Source organism: Lissotriton helveticus, chromosome 9 (assembly GCF_964261635.1).
Source record: "Lissotriton helveticus chromosome 9, aLisHel1.1, whole genome shotgun sequence".
NCBI lineage: Eukaryota > Metazoa > Chordata > Amphibia > Caudata > Salamandridae > Lissotriton > Lissotriton helveticus.
Window position 1 is genome coordinate 96,528,891 of NC_136070.1, and position 27,865 is coordinate 96,556,755.

A 27,865-nucleotide genomic window follows, 5' to 3' on the forward strand; every position below is an offset into this window, starting at 1 on the left:
CAAGAAATGAACCAAGCCACTTCAAAGCGGCCCCTGCCACACCCACCTCTGACAGTCGTTGAGTCAACACCCGATGGTTCACGGTGTCGAACGCGGCACTCAGATCCAGGAGGATCACTGCCACTGATCCTCCCGAATCTAAGATGCGTCTGGATTCCTCAACGACTGCCAGGAGGGCCGTGTCAGTACCTTGACCGGGACGAAAGCCGGTCTGCGAGTCTCGGAGCAGACCGTTCGACTCTAAAAAATTGGAGAGTCGAAGATTTGCAAGCTTCTCAGCAATTTTGCTGAGGCCTGGCAGCAGAGAGATGGGCCTGTAGTTGGCCAGCTCCGCCGTGTCAAGGTTAGATTTTTTTAACAATGCCTTGACCACGGCTTTTTTCCAGCTTGGTGGCACCAACCCTTGAGAGAAAGAGGCATTTATTAGGTCCGTAATGGGCCCTACCACAGCGGTTGCTGCTTGCTTTAAGATTCTAAAAGGGACTGGGTCCATAGGGGAGCCACTTTTTATGGAGGCTATGGCTTTTAGCGTTTCAGCTTCTGAAACTGGGCCAAACCTGTCCAGGGAAGTGCGTTGCTCTTTCCCCTGAGTTGGGGGGAGCTCTTTTTGGGTCCCTTGCGGTGTAGTAACCTGGGGAAGGGAGTTGAGTATTTTCACAATTTTGATGTGAAAAAAATCGGCCAACTCCTTGCACTTCTGAGGATCGTGGGTGACTGCTGGTTCAGGGACTTTAAGGAGTTCTTGCACCACCTTAAATGTTTCCCTGGAGGAGTTTGAGGCAAGTTGTATACGTTCCTCAAAAAATTGTGCTTTTGCCAGGCGGAGGGCTGCTTTGTAGCCCCTCATCGCTATCCAGTAGTCCTTACGCCTAGCGGCATCAAATTTCTTCCTCCAGGCCCTTTCGAGTTTCTTACACCCTTTTTTAAGCAGGCGGAGCTCAGCCGTGAACCAAGGGGCAGAGCCAATTCTTTTTTCCCTCTTCTGTATCGTTTTCATGGGAATGAGGGTATCAAGCGAGGCTTTCAACCACCTGTTAAGGTCAGCATCGCCTTTAATCGGGTCTGACTCGGGTGGAGGTTGTGAATTTGCCAGGTTGTGGGTCCAATCGTTGATCGATAGTCTGGACCATACGCGGTCCACCACAACCGCTTGATGTGTCGGTGTTAAGGGCAGTTTGACTTGCCATTCCACCGCAACTAAAGAATGGTCTGACCATGGGAGAGGGAGGGCTGGTCTGGCCTTAAGCCGGGGGATGTTAGAAAAAACTGGGTCCAGTAAGTGGCCCTTCTCATGTGTGGCTCCAGTATTAATTAACTGGAGATCACAGGCAGTCAGATCGCCTTTAAGATCTGAGGCAATTATGGGGGATATCTGCAGTGAAAAATGGCAGCTTTCACAATTAGCCACAAGTCCATCCCGGGCCCTACATTTAAAGCTGTCTCGGTAAATAACAGCAAGACCACCTCCTCGTCCCTCAGGTCTGTCCAAATGAAATATGAGAAAGCCTGGTGGGAGGGCTAATACAATGTCAGCGTCAGAACTGGGAGTAATCCAAGTTTCTGACAGAAACAGGATGTCCAATTCCTGCTCCTGAATAAGGGAATGAAGTTCCACTGCATGGCGCGGGAGTGACCTGCAATTGAGCAGACCCCAGAGTAAGGTGCTTTTACCTGAGTGGAGGGGATTTAAAACGTCCAGTCCTTGTGGGGATAATGCTGGGGCGTCGACGACGGGGTGGCTTTCAATAGGCAAGATGCGAAGTGCCAATAGCTCCTCTCGAGAGTAGGTAAGACGCAGTGGTAGTATGTTGGGCATACTGCCAGGCCCCAGGCCCGTCTGAGCCCGGATGAGCCCAGACGGGCAGGACTCTGGCTGGACTCCGGCGTGAGTCCGGCGACTCCACTGCGCGTCTCCGCTGCGCGTCGACATAGCGAGCTTTAAATAGGGGCGTCAAGTCCTGACTGCGAGGCTAGGGCGCTGGCCGAAATGGCTCCGCAATGACTCCCTGCCTGACCCAAGATGGCGGTGAAAGTCGAGGAGAGTGTTTTCAAGGTCTAAGTGGGTCCGCTCCCAACAGCGGTGCCTGTTGCTTTTTATGTGCGGTGAGCGCTATGTATAGGGAACAGAAAATAGATTTAAAATATTAAAAGACAAACTTTAAAAAATACGCGCTGAGCGCCGCAAATTGCACAGCGAGCGTGCCTGTGAGCTCTTTGCTGCAAGGTTCGGATGCCTTTGTTCAAGCCTCCTGCCATTCATTTTGGCTGTTCTACCACAACATTGTATGAGGGCTCTCCATTTTATCAGAAGGCAGTTTGATTTGGCCTTCCACAGCCCTCCACGACCTGTGTAAATATAATTGGTACTTACTTGGGTAGGTGCCTTGTTGCTTACTAGCCCAGGAATTTGACTTCCATTTAGCGTGTTATTAACCATTATTAATTATTGGCTAAATTTTACAGATACAGGGTTGGTCCCCCTAAGTAAGTAACTTTCGTATTCCTCACATATAAACTGAGGTGACACTGGTATATTTGGGTCATTTAGTGGCAGCTGTTCTGTACTGGACATTTCAGGTAGCATTCTTCCGAGTATTCAGGAATCTGTGTTTTTTAGTCGATTACCACACTTTCTTACTAATTTTATCCTTGTTACAGATGTCCCCACATCTTAAGAGTCCTGATGAGACCCTTGTATCTAGTGTTGGCCGAAACGGCATCGAGACAAAAGAGTAACAAACTAATCAGTTGAGGAATTTTATTTTATGGACTATTGAATACATCTTATGGGTCATTTGTTACTAACTGATTAGCCCTTTTCATAATCTGCGGTTTATGTTTGATGTATATTGTGTTACGGGCTTCGCGCTAGGGTCATAGTGCACTGTTTTCGTACTGGGTTTGAGTACATGATCTTTATTTTGTGTTTCATATAAACTGTGATAAACTATTTCCCTTTATATGGTGGTGGTCTCTTTCGAGTTCATTAACCTCTTTGGTGCTAAGGACGGCCCCCGGTCGTCCAACGTCTCGGGGGGCGTGTGCTAAGGACGGCCAGGGGACGTCCGAATCCCGCCCACTTATTAATTCTCCCGCACAGCGGGTGAATTCGCGCAACGCCAAAGGGGTAAAGATTACATGCAAAATGTTATTAAAACTCCAATTATTTGTTAATTTTTTAATGATACCAGTGAAAACCATTGTTTTAGATAAAATATGGGTTCTTCAAAAAGCACTTAATTTTACGCCGTACATCCTAGGGGAAGGGTCTGACTTTATTGTGTTAAGTGCCCTTATAAGGGGATAATTGTTATCATTTATGAACATAATGGCTCCTTCAAGGTTGAGTTAAACCAAAATGTCACCAGCGTGTGCGCTCATTGTTCTCCCTGTGTTTTTGTTGCCTTCCAGACCTTATTTTGAAGGTCTATCTCACTCCAGCTCGCAAACAGAAATCGGCAGCTTGCACAGTGTGCGAAGTCAAAGGGAACCCCCAAGTCCTGTAAGTCAAAGGAATAACTATTAATGCTTTCATTTTTGTATTACTTAATAAAATACTTTGTTAATGATAAAGAAATTCATTTATAACCAGCCTGCAGGAGAATGTTGATCCTTAAATGGCAACAAAAACAATTATTTGTGATTTTCGTTGTAATGTACTTTGAAGAGCTCTTGACATATTACTTTACCATCACTTCACAGCAGTGTGACTGCAATAGTGTGTAAGCTGGTGGCTATTACCACCCACATAAAATGTCTCCATGTGTGGGAGTACAACTCTGCAAGGATCCCTAGTTGGCTTGGACTTTCTCAGAGGTGTGGGGTCTAATCAACTAACCACTGATGCACGGTTCCTCATTTTAAAGGGTGGTTGAAGAGAAGTCTCAGAACACACATTTCTGGAAGGCAAGACCTTGCTGAGCAGAGCTGGTCTTCGGTCTTTTTTGAAGATCATAAGGCTTTACATTTGTTAAGAGCACAATAATTGAGATATATGGCATTTAATTTATATGCAGTTCTCTAAAGCAGTGAAATATTCTTTAGGAAAGCCCACACATGCTTGCTGTTGTAGGATTATTGGAACAGAACAGGATCTATGCTGCTTGACCCTCAGTCTCATGAATGTCAATATTCGTATACTCATAAAAGACATGCTGGGTTTCTATCTTTTTTTGAAGCAGGTGGAAGTGCCTGAAAAGACGAGGAGTTTGGGGAGCAAACGCCACTCCGATGAAGTGTCTGACTCGGTGTCTTTCGTAAGTGTACTTTACCTTTATTCACACTTTTGCACTTCCATGTTCTTTTTCACTTGCAAAAAAAGTGCAAAAATAGGGATTGGATGGGAGAACGTGATAATGGTAGCTGAAACAATAGCATTTCAGTGTGTTCAGGTATAAGTATCAGCATCTAGAAACTAGTCACCAAGGGGGGGGGGGGGGCGGGGAGGGGGCTTTGAGATAGCGTGAGCTTCCCGCTGCGGTGATCATACATTGCACCCCTAACCCGCTGCGTGTAGTTCAGGCTTTGCAACCTGCATGCATTCAGTGGGTTCACCTGCTCCCTAAACTGCCCAAAGGGAAACATTACCAATAGAATCCCTGCTCTGAGTTCATTTTTAGAGTGTGTCCAGTCATCACATGTCCCAATAAACAGATAGTTTTTGTGGTGTTTGGTAGTCTCCTGCTGATTGTCATGTGCTTTTTAATTTTCATGTTTCCAGGAGGCAAGTCAGCAAGAAGCACAAGACCTGGAGCTTTCCACCCTGGACGTCTTCATCGAGCGGCTTCCTCCGAGTGGTAAAATCACCAAGACGGAATCGCTCATCATTCCGTCCACCAGGTACCACTGGCAGCATACACGGTTAATAGACTGTTCTATTTTAATAGAAGCCATTAACAATTATGTGCCCTCTAGGTCAAATCTCAAACCTTTTTATAAAATGTTAACTTTTTTCCTGCATTGCCGCCTTCATATGCTTTTAACTGAGACTAATAATTGACCACAAATGTATTTTGCATTGCATCTGTAGCCTCTTTTTATAGTGTGTAAATATAGATTTGGAAGTAGACGTGCAGAACCCCAATCACTTTTTCATTGCAGATGTTGCATCTAGTTGTCTTGGTTAGATCTATGGTGCTTGTTGCATGTGCTAATGTGTAGGTGAATCTATATTTTATTGTGTTTCATGCCTTTTTATGACTTTTGAATGTTATGGTACAAATTCTTATATTTCCGTACAGCAGAGTAGTCCCTTCCAAAGTGGTGTTTTGGCTCCAATGCTGGGGCATGATGAGTCTTCTCTTAACAGTAAAATAAATCTTCACTGGTTTAAAAACTTGAAGTGCCTTTGTTTCTTGAACACATTTTTCTAGACCAGCTAAACTTCAGACCACCCCAGCATTATCATGGTGCATTGGAGAGACTAGACCCTGCAGTCCCCTGCCAACGACCACCTTCATCCCTTTGTATATCCGTTAGGAAGCATGGGCAGGAAGGCTTTTTTCCTTTTGGTGCCCATTTATGACCCTCTCATACGAGACTCTGCGACTTAAAGCTTCCTGTCCTAAATAGGAAGAGGCCTGGTTTGATTGTGAGTTGCTTAGTTAAGGAATATTGCAGCCAGGATGGGTTTCCTTATAATGTGCATCCTCAAGTCTAGTTAAAGTTTCAGAAATCTTATTTATTTGAGGCATATGCAGTTTAATAAGGACAATTTCCATATTTTCTGACATTTGGTTTGCATCTTCAGTATTTTGGAAATTTTCAGTTCCTCCTTGAACATTCACAAAGGCTATCATCAGATGACTGGCTTCACGTTGTCTGGTTACTCCGTCTGCTGTACCCAGGCGGGCCTGCAGCTCCCTTGCCACCTAGCTTCAGCTGCGTAGTGACACTGCATGCACACTCGCCACAGCTGTGCAAGTTCATGAAATCTGAAGTTCCACGTACCGCTGCTATTGAGCCGTGGACACTGATCTGCGATTGTAATCCAAAGTCTGGACAATGAGAGATGTTCAGATTGCACATGCAAACTACAGTGATGATAGAATACCTACAACAGGTGATAAAGATGGACTAAAGAAGTATTACCTTGTTTGGGCCGCTATGGCAACTCGCCTAATATACCAATGGAAATCAGCACAGAACTACTTTTTGTACCTGCTGGATATAGTTTCACAACACAACATCGATAAGAATACCGACACTGACATGTTTGCTGTTCATGTTGACAATGCATAGTTCAGGGATAGGAGGGTTGGGATTTAATGGGTTAAAATGTCCTTAATTGTATTTTTGACGATATTTTGACAGCTCCACAAAACTGCTTCTTCTTAAATGTACTGATGTACTACTGAATTAGATCACTTCTATTGTAACTTAGTACATTGCTTGAACTGCTGTGGGTCATCACATCCTGTCAGCTGTGTCTATTGAAAAATGAAATCAAGTTTGTATTAAAAAAAAGAAAAGGTTAGAATTAAGAAACAGTCTCGTGACCAAACATCTTGCAGCTGGGTCGCCGGAGAATAGGAAGTCCAGGATTGATTACTGACCACTGGTGACTTCGGATGTCAACCCTTTTGAAGTAGCCAGAGAGGAGTTCCTAGTATGACCAAATTTCCTTCAGGTTGAGTCAACACTAAGGTTTCTACTTCCTGTTTTGGGAATTTATCATTATTGACTTGGGGACCCCAATTCCTTTATGGCTGTAATTAAGGCTAATTTGTTCCACTAGTTTCTTTGTGTATTTAGGGCGACTATGCAAAAGATCTCCAGGCTGCATTAAACAAACCTCTCGGTTTGATTTGAAGGGCTTTAAAAAGGTTCTAGCTGATTTCTTGTTCTGAGCAAAAGTTGACTTTGGGCTCCTGAAATGAGGAAAACCTGAGGCTTGATGATGAAAATAGAGTCATAGACATTGCCGAAAGATGGTCTCTTTAATCTGTAATTAGGAGAGATCTGTTGTGTAACCAGTTGTCTATTGGGCAGAGACATTTCCACACCCCAAGGAAACCTCATACATTTTCATGCCTTCCAGGCACACTCCAGTTGGGTGCTTAGTGTTCCGTTAGTTGGGTTTACGTCTGCAGCGGGCGCTCTCTAGGGGCTGTACCTGCAGATACCATTTGTGTCCTGCAACTGTGGGAAGCCTCTCCTGGCTGCGGTCTTGCCTGCTTTGCGGTGTACATAGAATGATCCAAACTTCAAAAGTTTCTGCTAAATCAGAAGTGTACAGTGACCGGCTTAGTCAAAGGAAAGGTGCAGAAACAAACACATTTCCACGGATATAGCCAATCTTCTACAGTGCCTTTCCCAGAGTTGTGTTCTTGGTAACGCTATGGCTGTTGGAACAAGAATATCACAGGGACCACTCTGCTAGGGGTGTCTCAGATTATAGCTTTTGCATGCTGGGCCTAGTGCTGGTGTTGTATTCTTGAAAGTCATAGTGCTAAAGATTGAGTGGTTTTTTTCGCTTTTGAAGGTCTGAAGGAAAGCTGACGGGTCGACGGGGTAGAAGCACATCTCTCAAGGAGAGGCAGCCGGCCAGGCCGCAGAACGAAAGAGCCAACAGCCTGGATAACGAGCGTTCTCCGGAAACCAGAAACCACTTGCAGGTGAGATCATCACTCTGCTCATCTTTTCCGTCCCCACATCCCTGTGCGATGTCCCTAACTCCGCAATTGTCTGCATTATTTAAAAACTGCATGTTGGATGTTTAAAATACTATCACCCGCAAGGGTATTCTGGTGCATCATCAATGCATTCTTCTAGAAATATGCAGCTGCTCCTGTCTTTCAGGCATAGATCGTCTGTAGCCAGTGCAGGCTTCAACTCTAGGTTTAGCTGTTTCAACATGCTGTGCAGTATCCTCTGACCTAGAATGCGGTGGACACAAGACCGCAAGTTGGTTTGACTGGAATACTGAAAATAGGGAACCACATATCCAATACATGAGGTTTCTTGAATTTGCTCTCTGTCAAAAATTGAATCAGATTCAAAATTGTATGGTTAGCCTTTGTGAGTGCAAGATGACCCTAGTTCACTTACAAAGCATTATATCGCCTTACAAATCTATGCATCTGTCTGTATAGCATCCCAATGTCCCTGTATTTAAATTGTACACCAAATCTGAGCTATCCTTCTTTGTTCAAAGTGGTAAAACTCGCATACCGCAAGTTTTGAGAAGTCCCAATAAGGAAATTATTATTGGCTGAAAATTAGCCGCGTTCCATTGAGCCCGTACGGCATTTACTCTACTCCAGAAACTGACTACTCAAACAGAATGATTTTGTTCAGTCCATTGACAAGCTAGGGAGAATATTTTTTTCTTAAGCAGTATAACTGGTTCAGTGCACAAAAATGTTTCGAAATGAAGTCTGCAGTCAAGATACTGATGGACTCTCATAACAAACAACACTTCAAGGGCTAACATATTGGCAATGCGAGGATAAAATGAGAACTGCTGTAGAATGAGTTTACATTCTTACAACTCAGCAATGAGTTTACATTCTGACAACTCAGGCATCATAGGTAGAAAAACTATTTATAGACCAAGGCAACACAGCCACTGAGCCCCATTGTGGATATTTCGGTACATGTTTCGCTTGTGCCCTAAAGTTTGATTCAGAGGAAGTAACTTTAAAGCCTCAGTTGTGAGTTACAAAAGTTAAAGGGCTCTTTATGCCTTTTCTCACCATTTCTATTCTTGATTCCTAGATCCCAAGGAAGACGGTTTATGATCAGTTAAACCACATCCTGACGTCTGACGACCACCTACCTGAAAACATTATCCTCATCAATACGTCCGATTGGCAGGGCCAGGTGAGTTGACCAACCAGTGCCCGCGGCCTTGCCAAATCTTCAGGTTATGGTTGTGCAAGCTGATATCCTGTGTGCTCTAATTTTCGAGTCCAGGGATGACCTCCTCCTGATAAGCAAGACATATTATGTTTCCATCAACCTATGCCTTTTTGTATTAGCAAGACGGGCATGGTGGCCATCGAGGTGTGCCCTGCCAGGTGGTGGCCTGGCATCTCCTGTCGCGTTATAGGTAAGAACAGGAAGTGGGTAAAGAGGGAGATTTTATCTGATACAAGGAACTTTCGGTCTCAGAAGTGGTTCCCACATTGAAGTTGACTAAATACGTTTCTGTCTACAGCATTGTATGGTCTAATGCTTTTGAGTGTTCGATAAGCGTGTAAAGCCTTTATTACTCCTTAACTACTGTTTTACATTTTCTGAAGTTCTTCTGTAAGTAGTGTAAGTAAATACACTGACTGATCCTTGTGTCTGTTAACCACAGCAAGAAAAGGCATTATAACCGGCATGCTGGTTGCACCTCGTGGGGCGCTTTCTTTTCAATCTCTTGACTGCTTGGTAATCTTTCTCAGGAGGCCACCAATGTGGTCACCGGAGTCGTGAGCAGTAGTGATCAGAGGGTGTTTCTTATCCGTGCTTTTGTGTCTATGGTTATGAAGCACACTGTCGGACTGGTCTTAAGGAAAGCGTGACAATTTAATGAACAGTTCTACCACTCAGACTAGTGAGAGTGGGGTACATGCAGGGAATCCGACCATCCCTAAAGACGAGCCTGTGTGTGACTTTGTGCAGCATTTCCTAAGAGATGTTTCAAGGATAGCATACTGTTCCTCAAAACTGGAGTTGTTAGATACCTGTTTTCTATGCATTCAATGGATTAGATGTTCAACTAAATCATTGTTTATGATATTCTATTTTTGTAATTTGTTTTACAGTTTCTGTACGATATTTTGCAAAAGCAAGCCCTCCCTTTAGTCTGCACATGTTCGACGGCTGATATCCAGGCGGCTTTCAACACCATTGTCTCCAGGATACAGAGATAGTAAGTTCAGTTTAAGTTCTCCAATTATTTGTTTCAGAGATAGGAACCAGGATTGATCGTGCCTCCCTTACACCTCTATCGTAATTGAGGCATCAAGGGTTTGCTTGGTTCCATGGGGAATCTGGCAGCCATCTTTGAATATCTAAGAAGCTCATTAGTCACAAGAGTGACTTCTCATATAAGACAGGAAATCTCACACTTCATACAGCTTTATCGACTCCCATTTATCATTTTTCAACAAAGTGATTTTGAGTCTGGGTACGTAGCGTGTGTAAGAGATTTTAATAATGGGTCTCAAAGTTCTGCTTTTACTTTCTTTTGATTTGTTTTATTGATCATATATGGCAGAATATAATGGCTATTACAATTTCAAGATAGTTGCAATAAATGTTCGCACCTTGAGAGATTACACTACTCTGGGCCTATTTCTAAGTAAGCAATGCTAAGGTTGCTGTGGGATGTTCAGGATGTGTTTAACCTTTCCTCGTAATGTTGCCTACAGGGGAAAAAGTTTAGCTGTGAGTTGATTTGTGGTGAAAAGACAGCTTAGAGAAATCTACAAAGCAGACACCTATTATGGTTATAGTTGAAAAAAATGTGACAAAAACCTTCAACGTTAGACGCAATTGTCTCCAGATTACTGTCTTTCTATGACAGCTCACACTAAGAATTTGGAAGCTGGTTTCAGTTAAAGCATGGGAAAATCATGTTTTGTTTGGAGTGTCAGCACTTGCTAAATTTCAATGTTAAAAAATGCATTTTGATATGGATTTATGCAGATTATTTATTTTCTGGTGTTCGATTTCTTTTTATATACCTTTTCAATCCATCGATATCCCTTTCTACATGAAAGTAAACATTTATCACAGGTCTTATTGTAGCTCCTGTTAGATTGAATATTTGAAGGATTAGGTACTGATTCCATGCAATATTTACCTATTGAAGGAAGGGCTGTAACTGTTTCTATGTGTGCAGCGTACAAGCCGTGTTCTTGATTTTTTTAATATTCATATAACTATACATGTTAAGAATGCTGATTGTGTTCCTTTGCAACTTTCGTGTGTGTCATGTCTTTACAGGCACTCCTGCAACGTATGTGCATTTCACAATTTGCAAAACGGCATAGGGTATTAATGCATGCCACCCAAGAATCCAAAAATTATAATGCAAAACCTTAATGCTTTTTCTCCATTTTAGCTGTAACTGCAACTCCCAGCCTCCAAACCCCGTGAAGCTGGCGGTGGCTGGAGCCCAGAATTACCTCAGTGCGGTGCTAAGGCTCTTCGTGGAGCAGTTCTCGCACAAAACCCCCGACTGGCTCAGCTACATGCGCTTTCTCATCATACCGCTAGGTACGCGTGCTCAAAGTGGTCTTGCTCTTCTTCAATGGATGTAGCTACTTGAGGCCGAAAAGGAACGCCTTCCTATTTCAGCGCTAAATTCTGGTGTCAGACAATGATCATTGGTGGTTGTGGTGTCATGGAGGTTTTAGGTTAATTAATACTTTCTCTATCTGTTTGCCAGAAGGGGATTGTTTTCTTTTTAAAATATTTTGTCTTGTCACCCAAACTTGAGGACCTTTTCAAACCAGTCAGATCTATTTAGAGCTCTGTAAACATGCCCCATAATGGCTAAAAAGTTATTAGCGTGTATGTAAATGTACGGCCGGGGAGCAGTGAAAGTGTTAATTGAGTAGAGATTGATGAGCAGGTTTGTAGAAGTAATATGATAATATGATTAAAGCAGTTAATATTTTACAGTAAGCAGCCATATACGTGTTATCTTTCTTAAAATGTCACCTGCTCCTCAATTTAATGTTTGATATCTGAAAGAAACAGGTTAGTATTAGATTCCTTACCTTAGAATATCCCCAGGCGTCAGTCTGGATCCGGAAACTTTTGCGTAGCAGTACCCCTGCGCGTCGGTAGGCGTCGTCTGCAGGCGTCCCCTGCGGCTCCGCGTCGTCGGCGTCGTGCGCCGTGATGACGTCGCTGGAGTATATAGACGCCGCCTCCGCGCGCTGACGTCAGTTCTTCTTTTTTCCGCGCCAGTTAGCGCAGATCCGAAGAGCAGTACTCCGGTCTTTTGACCAAGTTTTTTGTTAACTGATTGATCTTTACGGTGCCGGTAGGATGCCCGGTTTCAAGAGTTGTGACGAGTGCGACCGCATGATGTCGGTCACCGACCACCATCGACTCTGCCTCCGGTGTCTGGGCGCGGACCACGACGTGGAGTCCTGCGTCGACTGTCGGGCCTTGACTGGAAAAGCTAGGCGGGAGCGGTCCCGCAAGCTTCTCGAACTCCGGTTGTCGGCCCCGCGTCGAGAGCGGTCCCGGTCCGGTCGGAGGTCGAGGGAGCGGTCGAGGGAGCGGTCGCGGAGCCGCCATGGGCGCTCCGGGAGTCGCCACCATTCCTCCGGCTCGTCAGGTAAGCACAAGAAGTCGGGGCGTCGCCATCGCACCCCCGACTCCCCCCGACGCCCGCGTGCTGCGGCCGGGGGCTCGGGTGACCCCACCCCCGCGGTCCCGCATGGGTCGCCGACGCCGTCTACCCCACACCTGTCGGTCCCTGGGGAAGGCGCGTCGCGTGAGGAGATCGAGGCCTTCCTCATTGCTATGAGGGCGAGGTCTTCTCCGGCGGGGCCTTCGGCGCCTGCGGGCCCGTCGGTTCCGTCTGGGGACCCGAGCGGTTCGGGTGCTCCTGCCCCGGCGCCGCCGGTGGCTCCGGCCCCGGCGCCGCTGGTTCCCTCTGGTTCGTCGCCGGCTGGTCTCCCGGCCTCTCCGGCGTCGGTTCCTGTGGGCCAGCCCGTGGTACCGCCCCCGCGTGGTGCAGCGACTCCGCCGTCGGCTCCGGCCGGCGTCGGGTCCCCGGCACCGACGCCGCGCGGCGCCACCCCCCTTTCCTCCCCGACTCCGGACTCGGAGCCGGACCGGCGTCGGCCGACGCCGGACCCGACGCCGATGGGGCCCGTTGACCCCGATGTCTATATCGTCGACCCAGAATATGGGTATGACGAGGAGGAGTATGGAGAGGGTTGGGAGGGGTCTGAGGACCCTCTATCCCGTGCCTGCCAGTACGATGTGGACTGGGTAGGTGATCTGGGTGATGCCAGTGGCCTGGACGAGTCGCCCAACCCTGGGTTTGTCTCTCCGTCCCCTGTGGCGTCCGAGGCGGGTGCTGCCTATTCGGTGGTCCTGATGAGGGCTGCCAAGGCCTTACACCTTGAGCTCCCCGTCGCGAAGGTCAAACCGAATATCCTGACGGAAGTTTTTAAGCCGCAGTCATGCCCCCAGGAGCCTCTGCTGCCGTTTAATGAGGCCCTGACGGATGTCCTTCTGGGCACCTGGTCCAGGCCCGCCTCTGGTGCGCCGGTTGACCGGAACGTTGCCAGGCGTCACCGTCCCTGCGCGGACGACCCTGCCTTCCTGTCCACCCATCCCTCCCCGGAGAGTCTGGTGATCCAGGCCTCCACTTCGCAGTCCGCATTTCCGTCGGCTCCGCCCGACCGGGAATCAAAGAGGTACGACCAATTTGGAAAGAAAGTGTTTTCCTCTTTGAGTGCTGGGCTGCGGTCTTGTAACACCGCGTGCCTCTTGGGCCGCTACACCCACTCCCTGTGGGATACGGTCGAGGAGTGTTTGCCGCAATGCCCCCAGGAAGTGCGGGACAAGCTCACCCGGGCCTTTGTTGAAGGCCGGGATGCGGCGCGGTACTCGATCCGTTGTGGTCTGGACACCACGGACTCACTGGGACGGGCCATGTCCACTACGGTGGCGATTCGTCGCCATGCCTGGCTGAGATCTGCCAACTTCTCACCAGACGTCCAAAATACGCTTATGGACATGCCATTTGATGGCAGTCGCCTGTTTGGTGACAAAGCGGACCACGCGCTGGAGCGCTTCAAGGACTCCAGGGTCACGGCCAAGTCCTTGGGTCTCTCGACCCAGACCCAGCGCCAGCAGACGGGTTCGTTTCGGCCCTTTCGTGGCCAAGGGAGAGGAGGTCCCACACGTGCTGCCAGCCACGCGGCGCAGAGCGCTCCCCAGCGCGGTGGCGCCCGTGGTTTCCGCCGTGGTGGCGGTAGAGGCCAGCGTCGTGGTCAGTCCACGCCTCCCTCCGCTGCGGCATCCAAGCCTTCCTAGTCCGAGCTTTCGGGCTCACGTGACGCCAGTGGGTGGCAGGGTTCGCCTTCACCACTCCCGCTGGCGCGCGATAACATCGGACAGGTGGGTGCTGCAGCTTGTCCGAAGGGGCTATGCCCTCCCCTTCGAGTCCACTCCTCCAGCCATGCCACCGCAGAACCACCGTGTGTCGGGGGACCACTTGACACTTCTGCAGGAGGAAGTTACGGCCCTCTTGGCCAAGGGGGCCATCGAGCGCGTTCCTGGGCCAGAAGTAGGGTGTGGTTGCTACTCCCACTACTTTCTGGTACCCAAGAAGGACAAGGGAGGCCTGCGTCCTATCTTGGATCTACGGAACGTCAACGGCTTCCTCCGGAAGGAGAAGTTCAAGATGTTGACTTTGGCTCAGGTCTTGGCTGCTCTAGACCCACAAGACTGGATGGTAGCGTTGGACTTGCAGGATGCGTACTTTCACATCCCCGTCCTGCCGGCCCACCGGCGTTACCTGCGGTTCACGGTAGGCCACGAGCATTTTCAGTTTATCGTGCTCCCTTTCGGCCTTACCAGCGCCCCACGGGTGTTCACGAAAGTGATGGCGGTGGTCGCAGCTCATCTGCGCCGGTTAGGGGTTTCAGTCTTCCCCTACCTCGACGACTGGCTGTTGAAGGCGGGCTCGCCCCAGACAGTCGTCCACCACCTTCAGATGACGGCAGACCTCCTGCACGAGTTGGGGTTTTCCATCAATGTGCCGAAATCACACCTGTGTCCCTCTCAAAAGCTCCTTTTCATCGGAGCGGTTCTCGACTCGGCGCAGTTTCGGGTTTATCCCCCGGAACGGCGGGTCCGGGATATTCAGGCTCTGATTCCCATCTTTCAGCCGTTATCCCGGGTTTCGGTCAGGTTGACGCTGCGGCTTCTGGGGCTGATGGCCTCCTGCATCCTTCTGGTGCATCACGCCAGATGGCGGATGCGGGCTCTGCAGTGGGACCTGAAGTTTCAGTGGGCCCAGCATCAGGGCAACCTATCCGACCATGTCCTGATCTCGGAGGGCACTGCGAGACAGTTGCAGTGGTGGCTTACAGACCGCGATTGGGTCAGGGGCAGATCCCTCTCCCTTCCCCAGCCGGAGCACGTGGTTGTGACGGACGCGTCCCTCCAAGGCTGGGGTGGCCACTTGGGAGAGGCGGAGATCAGAGGCCTCTGGTCTCCGGCGGAGTCCCGGCTCCATATCAACATGTTGGAGCTGCGGGCGATTCGCCTGGCACTGAAGGCATTCCTCCCCTTTGTCATCGGGAGTGTAGTGCAGGTGTTCACGGACAACACCACCGCCATGTGGTACTGCAACAAACAGGGCGGTGTGGGGTCGTGGACCCTTTGCCAAGAGGCTCTGCGCCTCTGGCAATGGCTGGAACGTCAGGGCGTGACTCTGACGGTTCAACACCTGGCAGGTTCTCTGAACGCCAGGGCGGACGAACTCAGCCGTCGGTGCTCGGTGGATCACGAATGGCGTCTGAACTCGGATGTGGCGAGAGGCCTCTTTCAGCAATGGGGAGAGCCTTGGTTAGATCTATTCGCCACAGAAGAGAACGCGCAATGTCATCAGTTCTGCGCGTTGGAGTTTCCAAGACGGCACTCGCTCGGCGACGCCTTTCGGCGCGAGTGGAGTTGCGGTCTGTTGTACGCCTTTCCGCCTATACCACTTCTGCCCAGAGTGCTGAAGAAGATCAGGCGCGACCGGGCCCAAGTTATCCTTGTGGCTCCGGACTGGGCTCGAAGGTACTGGTATCCCGAGCTACTCAGCATGACAGTCGGTCCCTCGATCCGCCTGCCCCTTCAGGAGGACCTTCTGTCGCAGCAGCAGGGGACGGTCCTCCACCCGAACCTGTCCAGTCTCCACCTCCATGCGTGGAGATTGAGCGGCGACAGTTGAGGCCATTTGACTTGCCTCCTGAAGTCTGTGATGTCATTCTGGCAGCCAGGCGTCCCTCCACAAAGTCGGTATACGCCTGCCGGTGGAACAGATTTGTGGCATGGTGCACAGCAAAGGCTGTGGATCCCCTTTCTGCCCCTCTGTCTGAGGTTCTCCTCTTCCTCCTTTCCCTTGCCCAGCAGGGCTCTGCTCTGGGCACTATCAAGGGCTATCTTTCTGCCCTTTCCGCCTTCTTGAGGCTACCTGATCAGCCATCTTTGTTCAAGTCCCCTATTGTGTTAAGATTCTTAAAGGGCATCACGCACATGTATCCTCCAACTCCGTTCGTGATGCCTCAGTGGGACTTGAACCTGGTTTTGACTTTCCTGATGTGCGCTCCCTTTGAGCCCCTTCGTTCCTGTCCTCTCCGTCTTCTCACCTTAAAGACGGCCTTCCTGGTAGCCATCACCTCTGCCAGGAGAGTGAGTGAGCTCCAGGCTCTTTCTATTCAACCTCCTTTCTTGTCTGTTCATCCTGATAAGGTGGTTCTTCGGACTAGACCTTCTTTCCTGCCCAAGGTAGTCTCTGCTTTTCACATTGGGCAGTCCATCACCTTGCCCTCCTTCTTCCCGCCTCCGCATCCTTCAAAGGATGAAGAGCGGCTCCATCGTCTGGACCCAAAACGTGCGCTTTCATTCTATATGGATCGCACACGCCAGTTCCGGGTGGATGACCAACTGTTTGTTGGCTACGTGGGTGAGAAGAAGGGAAGGGCGGTACAGAAACGGACCATCTCTCGGTGGGTCGTCCTGTGCATCAAAGCATGCTACTCTTTGGCTCGGAAGGAGCCTCCTGTTGGGCTGCGGGCCCATTCCACTCGGGCCACGGCGGCTACTACTGCCCTGGGCCGGGGAGTCCCTTTGCAGGACATTTGCCAGGCGGCCACGTGGGCCTCGCTGCACACCTTTGCGAGGCACTACTGCCTGGACAGTCAAGTCCGGAGGGATGGCTTCTTTGGCCGTTCGGTCCTCCAGGACTTTCTGGTGTAGGTTGTATTGGTTCGCAGACCCACCACCGGGGTTGGTATTGCTGGGGTATCTATTCTAAGGTAAGGAATCTAATACTAACCTGTTTCTTTCAGATGAACAAGTTACTTACCTTCGGTAACGATATATCTGTAAGAAACAGTAGTTAGTATTAGATTCCTTACCGCCCCGCCCGTCCTCCCCGTTCTGCGAACTGATACCTAGGGTTAAGGACATCCCTTTCAGGGCCCTAGTTTCAAATGGCACCAGTGTTGGTTCTCACATGGCTCTGCGTGTTCTGGCGCGGAAAAGCTGTGTGCAAAGAACTGACGTCAGCGCGCGGAGGCGGCGTCTATATACTCCAGCGACGTCATCACGGCGCACGACGCCGACGACGCGGAGCCGCAGGGGACGCCTGCAGACGACGCCTACCGACGCGCAGGGGTACTGCTACGCAAAAGTTTCCGGATCCAGACTGACGCCTGGGGATATTCTAAGGTAAGGAATCTAATACTAACTACTGTTTCTTACAGATATATCGTTACCGAAGGTAAGTAACTTGTTCTTCAACAACACAGAGCTCTGCCTAGAACCTGCTGCTTCTGAGCTTCCTTCACATCACCCTGATGCGAAATCTTTTCTCTGACGTACATCCTATTTAGTGCAGCATTTGGATTAAATTCATTTTTTTCTTAGGTTCTCATCCTGTCGCAAAGTACTTGGGCTCCGTAGACTACAGGTACTACAACTTTTTTCAAGATACAGTTTGGAAAGATGTGTTCAACAAACTGGAAGCACAACCAGCAAGTAAGACACCGGTTTTATGTACATTTAGAAGGGGGGTTTACTGCAATATAAACAATTCTGTACACCGCTCGATTGATGTTGTTGTTGTTTTTGTTATTAATCTGTCATATTAGACTTTGGTAATCACAAACACTGTCGGTCCCTTTAAAGTTAGTCTTTCTTTAGTAGGTAAGGTAGGTAAGGTCTGCACTATTCGCTTATGTGAAGACTCATTTGCAATATAAAAAAAATATGGAATATGGGTGATTGGACCATATGTACTTTCTGTACTTTAAGATATAGATGTTGGTATTTTTCTGTTTTTGAATCCTCAGCCAGTAGAGGTGAAATGGTGCACAAAATAAACAGTAAATGTGAGGAATATTGATACTCGGTTCCAGTCAATAATTCCTCATGAACCCTTCAACTGGGTCTTGGTGGGGTCATTTAGCGCCTGTGTTGTTTGCAGCAGGATTTGTTTTTATTGTAAGCCTTTGCCCAAGCACCTTAATGCACTCCTCCAGTGATGTCTATGCCAGTAAGTATCTGTTCAGGAAACTAGGGCTATCTTGTAATGCACATGAGAAGCAGCCAGTTACTGAACACTTAAACTGGTAGCTATGGGGCAGGTGATAGTTCCGTAGGAGCTGAAGAGCACCAGCTGACACGCTCATGGTTCCTTATGTGGGGGCGTCCCGTATACGAATAGGGGGATCCTCTTCTACAGCCCTGTTGACTAGTCCAGAATTTTGTAACCTCCAGTGTATTGCCATAGTCACCGCCAGCTCTAGTACAGCGCAGAGGAAAGTGGATTGATTGTGCCTGATATCTTAGGCAGGCCCTAGTCAGCAAAGGAATTCTGAGATCGAAACCCAGAGGGTGGCAGTGAAGGTCTGGTGGCATAATTACTCAATGCTCCTAACTTCTCGCCCATAGCGTTCAGCACTCGGCTGCCATTTTCATTTAGCCGCCTTGCTGAAAGGTCATGATTTTTCTCCTGTTTTTTTTCTTGCAAATTGTTTCATTTTTTTATTTTTTTATTAAGACATTCCTTTTTTGTAGTCCTTCATGCTTCCTGCTAGGCACACACATATTCTTTTCTTTTTAATATAAATGAAAGGATTCGGAAATGGGCGTTTAATTGCCAAATCGAAGTTATGATTTGCCAAAGCAGGTTTTATTTTGCAAAGGTTTAGGCAAGTAAAGGCAGGATTGTGTCTAGCAGGACATGTATAGACGGCTGCATAATTTGTCATAGTCCCCTGCTCACATGACTTCTGGAAGACTGGTATTTCTACCTCGTGTTAGTACAAAGGGTGTGGTGTCAGTGCTAACCATGATCTTTTACCCTCACCTGCCTGGAGGTTCTCTGTGGGCATTCAGAGACTTACTCGGCGTCCCTGCATTCTGGCTGCTCTGGCGTGCTTGTGTCTATATGGCCCAGCGCTTGAATGGCTTATTGATTACTTAATCGGTCATTAGATCTGGCCACATTGCATCAGCCACAAGAACAGAACATCTCTGGAGGCCCAAGCATATTGGAGATGGATCCACTCACCAATCATGCCCTCATTCCCAGGGAGCAAATAGTGTCAGGCCTACAAAGAGCCAGATAATCTGTCATTTGAAGTGGACATGTGAAGGTCTCGCTTGTGACCGTGCATGCGCTCTAGCTTGTGAGAGATATTGTATGTAACAAGAGACTTGCAGCCCTCCCATTACTGTATAGAAGTCTGGCTAAAAATACTAATAAAGAAGGGACCATGATGCATCCAGCACTACTGCACTTAAGAAACAAAGTGCATTAATCCTGGCTGTTTCGTAGCACTTTTAAAATTAGTTTAGGCAACACTTTAAAGCACCTGCCCTGCTCTAAAGCATGGCAACAAAATATTGCCTATGGCTCTAAAAGGCGAGACCTATTGGGTTTGCCAATGATGGTTTAAATCTGCAGGAAGCAGATGCAACATTTCAGGCAGTTTCGCCTGTTTTCACTGGCCTTGCATGTGTGAGCCCCAGATTTAAAAAGTAATGTGGAGTGCAGCAGAATGCTGGGCACGTGCCCTGAAGCACAAATGAATGAGTACTTGTACTCGGCCAGGGGGCCGAACACTGAAATTATCTTAATTGTAGGTGCATTAATTTATAAGGTAGCACTGATTGGCTGTCCGTCTTGCCTGACACCATCAGAAGGGTCCTTTCTGCTACTGCTTTCTTGATGCCAAGGTTCAGACCTGTAAGACAGAGCCCGCACCCCATGCCCCGCAAAGTCTCTTCCCATTACCGCTCTGTCACCCGGAAGCAAGTAATGCCTGAAGGCCTATGCTGCTACCACACCTTTGCAGCCCCTAAATACCACTCTGTTGCTTTAGCCGCTGTGTGATTCACCAATATTGGCTTGTTTGCCCCTGTGAGTTGATCTATCTGCATTGGTAATTGGACTCCAACTTTGCCTCAGCCCCAGAAGTTGCCAACCCTGTTGTAGTTTGTGTCTATTCTGCAGACACAAATGGCATCCCTCACTTTAGTTATAAGGCTTTTTGTGGACTGCTTTTCCTTTACTATCCAGGACTCAACTTTCAGTGACACTGGATATGGCTCATAAATTGGCTACACTCCTGTGCTTGTAAGTATGGCAGATTATTAATCTGTGTCCATCTGCTATACATGCTCATAAGTACTTTCTTACATTTAGATCTCGATGCAAAGCTTCTAAGTTGAGGAGACAAAAATGGTACAAGAAAACTAAAAGGGCTTCTTTATTCCTTGCGCAAAATGCCACTTTGCAACACAATACTGCTTCTTCCAAAACAATACTCCTTTTCAAGAGATACTGTGACTATATAAGGGTTTCATAGAGCAAAGCATGCCACATCGGAGGGCCTTGTTGCTGGAAGGGTGCTTGGGGAGGGATGAGCAGCAACAGGTCTTGGAAGTCCTACTTTTATGTAGTTTGATCCTTCTGCAGGCTGAGTCATAGGGTCATTCCAAGACCTTCAAAATGGTTGTCTTCATAAACTTTAGAGTTGATCAAAAAGCCAAAGACTTAAGTTTGTTGGACAATTATATAAAATCAATGGCTGATAAAAAGTCGGTGAGCAGCGCCAACCAATGGATGAAAGGGCAAGAGATGGAATTGACTTCTGCCTCAGTTGAAGGCCAGCTTGGCAATCCTCTGTTGTTAACTTGAAGTAAACAATCCATAGGCCTTGACAAACCGGTATGAACACCATCCATTTCCTTGGTTTGCTCTTGCTTGTTGAGGAACAATGTTTCAGGCCTGTAGTACTGTGATAAAGTTTCCACTGTGGATTGGCGACCTTATTTGAAGTCGCCGGAACTGATCCTTTGCCTACATGTGCTTGTTGGGCTTGTTAGTTAACTGTTACTTTTCTGCGTTTGTTTCATTGTGTTCTTGCAGTACAGGATATTCCAGACATTATATCCAGGGTAACGCAGTACATCGCTGGTGCCAACTGTGCCCACCAGTTACCGATTGCAGAAGCCATGCTGACGTACAAGCAGAAAAGGTATGTTGCTGCAGCAAGGACATGTTCTCAGAGAGTATTTCTAGAATCAAGCATAAATCAAGATAAATAATACATAGATCAATGTGTTACATAACAGTGTTGAAAATCTATGCACTGTAACAGTACACGGGGCGTTCAATATCCATTGCTTTATTTAACCACCCGAGCCTTGGCGATGGTGTTTGTGTATTTTTGTTTAGATGAATCTTCACCTGTTGCAGTGATCGCTAGCGTAGTCAACTCGCCTAGCATAGAAAACACTTAGGCTGCATACTAAAATAATAAGGAAATTGCTGATTAACTACAAAATTAAAAAATAACCACAGTTGCTAATTAAAATGGCAAACCATTTGCCACCTCTTGACTTGAACAGATCATGGTCTGTGGAGGGTTTTGGCCCAGAAGCAAGTTGTTTTACCTTTTAAAAAAAAAAAAATCTATTTAAGTATTTTTTAAGGGAGTTGTAACTTTAGCTCGGATGATCAGGCCCTGTTCTGGGAAGAATGCAGGAATAGTTCAACAAACAGTGAACCACCAAAAAACACAGTTCTCCCTTTACCTTTCTGCAGTGTATCAGTAACATTGACTGGAGGCAACATCCTGGGGCAGTACAACATGCGCAAGGTTTTCTGTGAAAAGATTAAAAAGAGACAACCATATTGAAAGAAGAAATCATCTCCCCCCCAGACTCCATGCTGACATTCACATTTTTATGCTGATTTTTGGAATGTACTATATCCCAGATCTAAAAAACTCTGCTGCTGTGTATGCAAGAGCGAAGTAGGAAGCAGAAAAAAGTGTTGTTTCATCATAGGCTCCAAGTGCATGTCATTGACTGCCTGTGTCTATCTGTGTGTAAATACAGTCCAGGCAGCTTGACATTACCACTACTTTTTCCAATACCTGCTACATCTATCAGTTCTTTGTCCAGTTTCCAGTTTTCTAAATCTCTTGGATGTCTTTCTCATCAGATCAAAACTTTGTTTGCTTTACCTACCTTAAACAGTCTGTGCTACTTTCTCTAGAGCACTTTTGAAAGAGAGGGCAGGCCAGTTTCACTGCCCCTTTTTTTGTTGGTCTGAACCTCTCTCAATCAGGTCATTGACTTTTACTCAAAACCATTTCTTCTGCATAATTGTGGGTGGTGACTGTGGTGCCGAAGGGGTTTGATCCTGGTCTGCTTACAAATTATTTCAACTCAATGAAAGAATACAAAGCAACATTTTGTGTACATATGATTACATTCTCAGGTTTTTACCATAAGTAGTATCTAGATTAATGGCTTATGTGGTATCTTCCCATTTATGTTGTAAACAATATAAGTTAGTCCACAAGGGAACAAGGGAGCTATCAATTCTGGACTGTGATGTTTTGCAAGGCAGTCAATTTTGTAAAGTGTCTTCTTAATCCAAAGATCTACATACCAATGGTAGCTTTCTTAGGACAGGTGTGTGGTGGCTGATGCTACGGGCAATTATTTTTCTGTCCATAGAACAGTTGTGTAAGCTTTCCCACCTGTTCTGGCCACCAATATATTAGAAACTTGCATTTGGAACTAGTGCTTTCAGAATTTGCCAGGTTCTTGACACTTTTACCTGAAATAGGCATATGGCTAGTAGAGAGGCGCTTCCGTGTGTAAACTGCCATAACGCTATTCCATCTTAAATACCTTTATTTCCTTATAGAAGCAAGCTTAGCCTAAAATTCCATCTACAAACATTTATCTGCAAAGGTTGCCTATTTAGAAAACAGAAAATCAATTTAACCTCTGAAGATTCCTCCTAACAAAGCCCCTTGAAAGGGTTATCCCACTGAGGCCATCCTCGATAACCAAATAGAATCTTAATTTTATCTTAACACGCTTAATTGGCGCACCTTTTGAGCTACTAATTTCATGCTCGCTACAAGCCATTACTTGGAGAAAAAAAAATCTGATGGCAATACTTCCTTGTACAGAGTCAGTGAAATGCAAGCTCTATCAGTGGATGAATCTTTCCTTCAAGTTTGCACAGATAAGGTAATACTACAAACATATCCTCGTTTCCTTCCAAAGGTTTTATCATCTTTTCACCTTAATCAAACAATTGAACTTTCAGCATTCTTTACAAACCTTCAGACAATACAGAAGGAACCCTACATTCACTAGACATCAAGTACACAGGCTCTACATTGACACAACCAAATCCTTTTGCAAGACAAAGTAGTTGTTTTCTTTATACCTGAACAACTGGCTAATCCCATTTCAAAAGGGGGCATAGTTTGACATGCTGTGTTGATGCATTCAGGTTTACTATCAATGCTTAAGCATGCAACTCGTTGAATTTCCCCAGGATCATTCCACATACAAACAAGGTGCCACCATGGCTTTCCTCAACGAAATACCACTGGTGCACATTTTTAAGGTAGCAACATAAACTTATGCACACACTCACCGTACATTACTATGTGGACATTCACTCATAGACAAGGAGCACGTGGGCCCAAAGAGTTCTAAACACATTGGTCACTACAACTACCTCATCTTTCCACCTTCCTCAGCATTAAGGGGATTAGACACTGCTCTCAAAACTATTCGATGCCTCTGATGTACTACAACTCATACAGCGTTTGGAAAATGTTACTTGTCTGTAAATGAGTGGTTGCGGGTTCTTGTGTAAATTCACATGCATCTCCCATGTCCTTGTGTTTGGAAAATAAAAATAGTGCTACGCAGCTTTGTAATTTTTTTTTAACTTAGCACGCATAAGCAGAGTCACCTAGTGCAATGGGGGAAGACACAATAATCTAATGTGCAGTCTGTGTACTTATGTATTGTGATTTTGACCTACATGATCATGTCAGCCTTGAAACCAACTCAATCTCTTTGAGTAAACCTGTTGTAATATTCTGAACCCAACACTAGATGTTGGGATAGTGCACTGTATATGATGTACACCACGACAAGCTGCAAACAAGTTGGTTACAGGTAAGTAACCATTTCCTTCCTAGCTCCTCACTATCTCAAATTGTTCAATCCCAGGGTCTTTAGGCACATGAACGCACAGGGTTCCAATCACCCTTGCTCCCAGTTGTAAACAATATGTCTCATTCACTGTAGGTAGCGATACAAATGAAAGGTCCAAATAAACCAATTTCCTGAAGGACTTTGGATCCAGTACCTCCCAGAAAGATGCAGGTGTTTACTTTAGAGAGAGGGCCATACTGTCCACAACTGGTCTTTTCCTACCCTAGTAGGTTTTCGGGGTGGCTAGAATCAATAAGCAGAGTTGATAAACTGATCACCAGGCCATAGAGACAGAAACCTGTGAACGTTGCAGGAATGTTTGAGATGATTAGCCCTTAAGTTCTAGTCTTAAAACATCAAGATGACTACACTGTGAGGATGGAATACCCTTTCTTATAGAATATACATGGGCAGTAGTGCATTTGTGATCTTTTATGTAAGATAATGTAATAATGTATGTGTTTCTATCTATTTTTTCTTTTCGGTCGCCTTCTGAAAAGGAAAAAGAGTTCTCATTTTGATTTTAACTTAAGGTATCGGAGTGTCTCCGGGTCCTCGTGCCTCCCTTCTTCCTTTGTTAGCTTCTCCGAGGCTGGTCTTTTAAGATTTATTTAAATGTTAGTGCAAGTTGGGAAGGCTGCCCTGTCCCTTCATTTCATTTCCCTCGTTTGCATTGTGTCAAGGGTCCCCTTTGTTTGATCAGTATTAACATCTAATACTTGCAACCTTGTTAGGACACATATTTAAAGGGCCTAACATGACCCAGAACTCAGCCATATTGTTGCATGCTTACAAACGTTCTCATACTGGTATGGTTTTAACAGGACAAACCATTCCTCGATATATGGAACATTGAGTTGTTCACATGGTAGTGGGATTCACGCTGTACAACTGCCTGGCCTTTGTGCGATAACAGTTTTGTGCTTTTCAGAGTCCCTTGATTTCATCACCATGCTGAATTTATTCCAGTCCACAGGGCACAGTCCTATGTAGAGTATGACAGCCTGTGACCGAAGCCATGACCAAAAACCCATCAAATGTCTCCAGTGTGCGACTCTACTTCGCCCTTTTTATTATTTTTTAGTGGCCATATTTCTTGGCATTTAAGACCAATGGCACAATTCTTCCTAAATATACGAGAAACGTTGGTGGTAGGAGAAGAGAGCTCTTCATTGAAGTTGTTATTAGATATACATATTTACTAGAGGAACCATGCAATATTTAACAAATTTGAGCATGATGGTTGACCCACTGGTGACTAATGTAAGGTCGTTTGGCTAGCAGAAATAGAAATGAAGAAACACACTTTTTTGATGTACAAATAAATTACAAAACCCGCAAACTATGTTCAGGAGCGGCCATGACTAATTTAGGGCCAAGCTTGCATCCGATGATGTGGAAATTTAGCTGTGTGCTGCCAGATTTCTTAATCTGAAGGTAAAGTATGTAGTCCGAAGGAGGTTTTCAGATGACCACTAAATGCCTATTTTCATATCTTACCAGTTGTGTTGCTCTTTAAACCTAATATTCTGCTGGCCACCTTTAACGCAGTCTTTGCAACTTCTAAATAGTTAGGGTTGGTTGCTAGATTAAACAGAAAAATGAGTTGGCAGCGGGTTACTAGACAAGTAAGTGATCCATTTCATCAAAGCAAGCAAGCCAAATTAGTAAATTTCTGACATCCTACCAGTTAACCAGTCGCTGGGAGGAAGCTGAGCATGCAAGCCCGGTGGCTTGTGTTGCTAGCCCGAATGTACTTGAGCATCATACATTTGAAACTACTTCAAGGGCTGCTGAGCATACACATTATAGCCAAGCAGCTATATTTTGAAGATTGCACTGTACAGTGATATCATGCGGCAGTAATGGTGAATTAAGATGAGTAAGTGTCATCTAAAACTTCCCTCTTTTTTTACTTTATTAAATGAGAAAAATGTACAGATCACCAATCGCGAACTATAGCAACAATTAATCAAAATGTAAAGAAAAGAAAAAGTATGTCAATAGGGAAAAATATGCGCTTTCTGCATTAGTTGGTTTAAGTGTATGACAGGCAGGCAGCAGTGTTTCATATCTGTGCACTGCATTAACTGCAACAAGAGCAACAGTGCAAAGTGATATTTGCAGATGTGTTAATGCATACAATATGCAGCCTGCAATACCATCTCTCCCACCCGGCTTGTTAACCGTTTGCAGTAAATTGGGGTCGCAGACTCGACCCAGAAGCTCCTGTCATCCTTTCTGATGGATAGGTCACAGACCGTGGTCGTGGATCAGTTCAATTCAAAGTCCGTTACTACCCCATGTGGGGTTCCTCCGGACTCCTACCTGAGCCCCACATTGTTCAATTTCTATGTTTCCCCGCTGGTGAAACTGATCAGATCATTTGGGCTACAGGCCTTGTCCTACGCTGACGACACACAAATAATTCTGTCAATCATGAAGGTCATAGAGGCATCGGCAACCAACTTCAAGAACTGCATGCAGGCAGTGGTCCTCTGGATGGTAAAAAACGACCTCAGACTCAATGGTGATAAAAACGGAGGTCTTGATCTTCGGTAGCAAACCATCCATTTTACCACAATCTTGGTAGCGGGAAATACTGGGTCAATTACCCTACCCTGTTGACTCCACAAAAATCTTGTAGTTCTGGTGGTCAAAACTTGTCTTTCAATCTTCAGAGGACAGTCTCAACCTTTTTTTAACCTGTTTTTTGGGTGATTAAGACTGTAAGGAAAGTGTTTCCCTCTCTCCTTGCACGCCAAAAAGCGGCCTTAGCATTGATTATGTCCAGGTTGGACCATTGTAACACACTTTACCTGGACATCAATAAGACTGGTAAAGCCAAATTGCAACTTGATTCTTGATCTTCCCAAATCCCATTCAGCTTCTGCGGCGACCCGTAAATTGCATTGGCTGCTGGTTAGCAAACTAATTACTTTCACAGCCTTAGGCATTGATCACAAGGCACTACACAATACTGGCGCTGATGGTATTAAGAATCGGTTCCAAAGATACATTCCCTCTAGACAATTGCGGTCTGCGGGGAAAAATCTGTTGGTTAGTCCTGTATATCGAGAGGCGAGATGGGGTGGGAGAGCCTTTCCTGTGGCCAAATCCAAGCACTCAAACGCTCTTCCTTATTCCATTTCTTGTCTGCAAGCCAACGTTCCTTTTCACAAGGCTTTGAAGAACTGGCTCTTTTCTTTATAATATTTTCTACAGAGCTAGGACCATGTAATTCTTCTTCTTCCACATTAGACAAACAGCACTAACGCCTTGATGCCCTCGGGCATTTGTTTGTGCTTTATACATTGCCAAATCAATACATTTTTGTATACATAGATGAATTTTCTTTCCATGGAATGCCACCCCCAATAAACTGAACAGACAATAGGGGTCACCTTTGACACAATTGTTCTTCATCCTTAAATATTTCTACCATGGGTTGGGGATTTATTTTTGCTTTACTATATCGCATCCTGAAATCCACACCATTAAACACGTTCTAGATATATGCGGGGAAGTAAGAAGGGGTTAAAAAAAGACCAGCCTCCGCGTATGTGCCTTTTTCTTTCTTTTTTAATTTTCTCGCATTTTTCTTTTACAAGTTTAGTCCATCGTCCTG

At 46.2% G+C, this 27,865-nt stretch overlaps 1 protein-coding gene across 8 annotated transcripts in view; it reads left to right on the forward strand.

The window, feature by feature from the left end:
* The window catches only part of PACS2 (phosphofurin acidic cluster sorting protein 2), a 489,949-nt gene that overhangs the window by 445,024 nt on the left and 17,060 nt on the right, over positions 1 to 27,865 (forward strand). For 2 of the 8 annotated variants that reach the window (XM_078659551.1, XM_078659555.1), the window contains exons 10-18: positions 3,412 to 3,502; positions 4,179 to 4,256; positions 4,721 to 4,860; positions 7,484 to 7,616; positions 8,719 to 8,823; positions 9,756 to 9,862; positions 11,060 to 11,214; positions 17,614 to 17,724; positions 21,125 to 21,233. In XM_078659551.1, coding sequence (XP_078515677.1) covers positions 3,412 to 3,502; positions 4,179 to 4,256; positions 4,721 to 4,860; positions 7,484 to 7,616; positions 8,719 to 8,823; positions 9,756 to 9,862; positions 11,060 to 11,214; positions 17,614 to 17,724; positions 21,125 to 21,233 — 1,029 coding nt within the window. The remainder of the gene's footprint in view (positions 1 to 3,411; positions 3,503 to 4,178; positions 4,257 to 4,720; positions 4,861 to 7,483; positions 7,617 to 8,718; positions 8,824 to 9,755; positions 9,863 to 11,059; positions 11,215 to 17,613; positions 17,725 to 21,124; positions 21,234 to 27,865) is intronic. The other 6 variants (XM_078659553.1, XM_078659557.1, XM_078659554.1 and 3 more) reach the window with 3 other exon arrangements.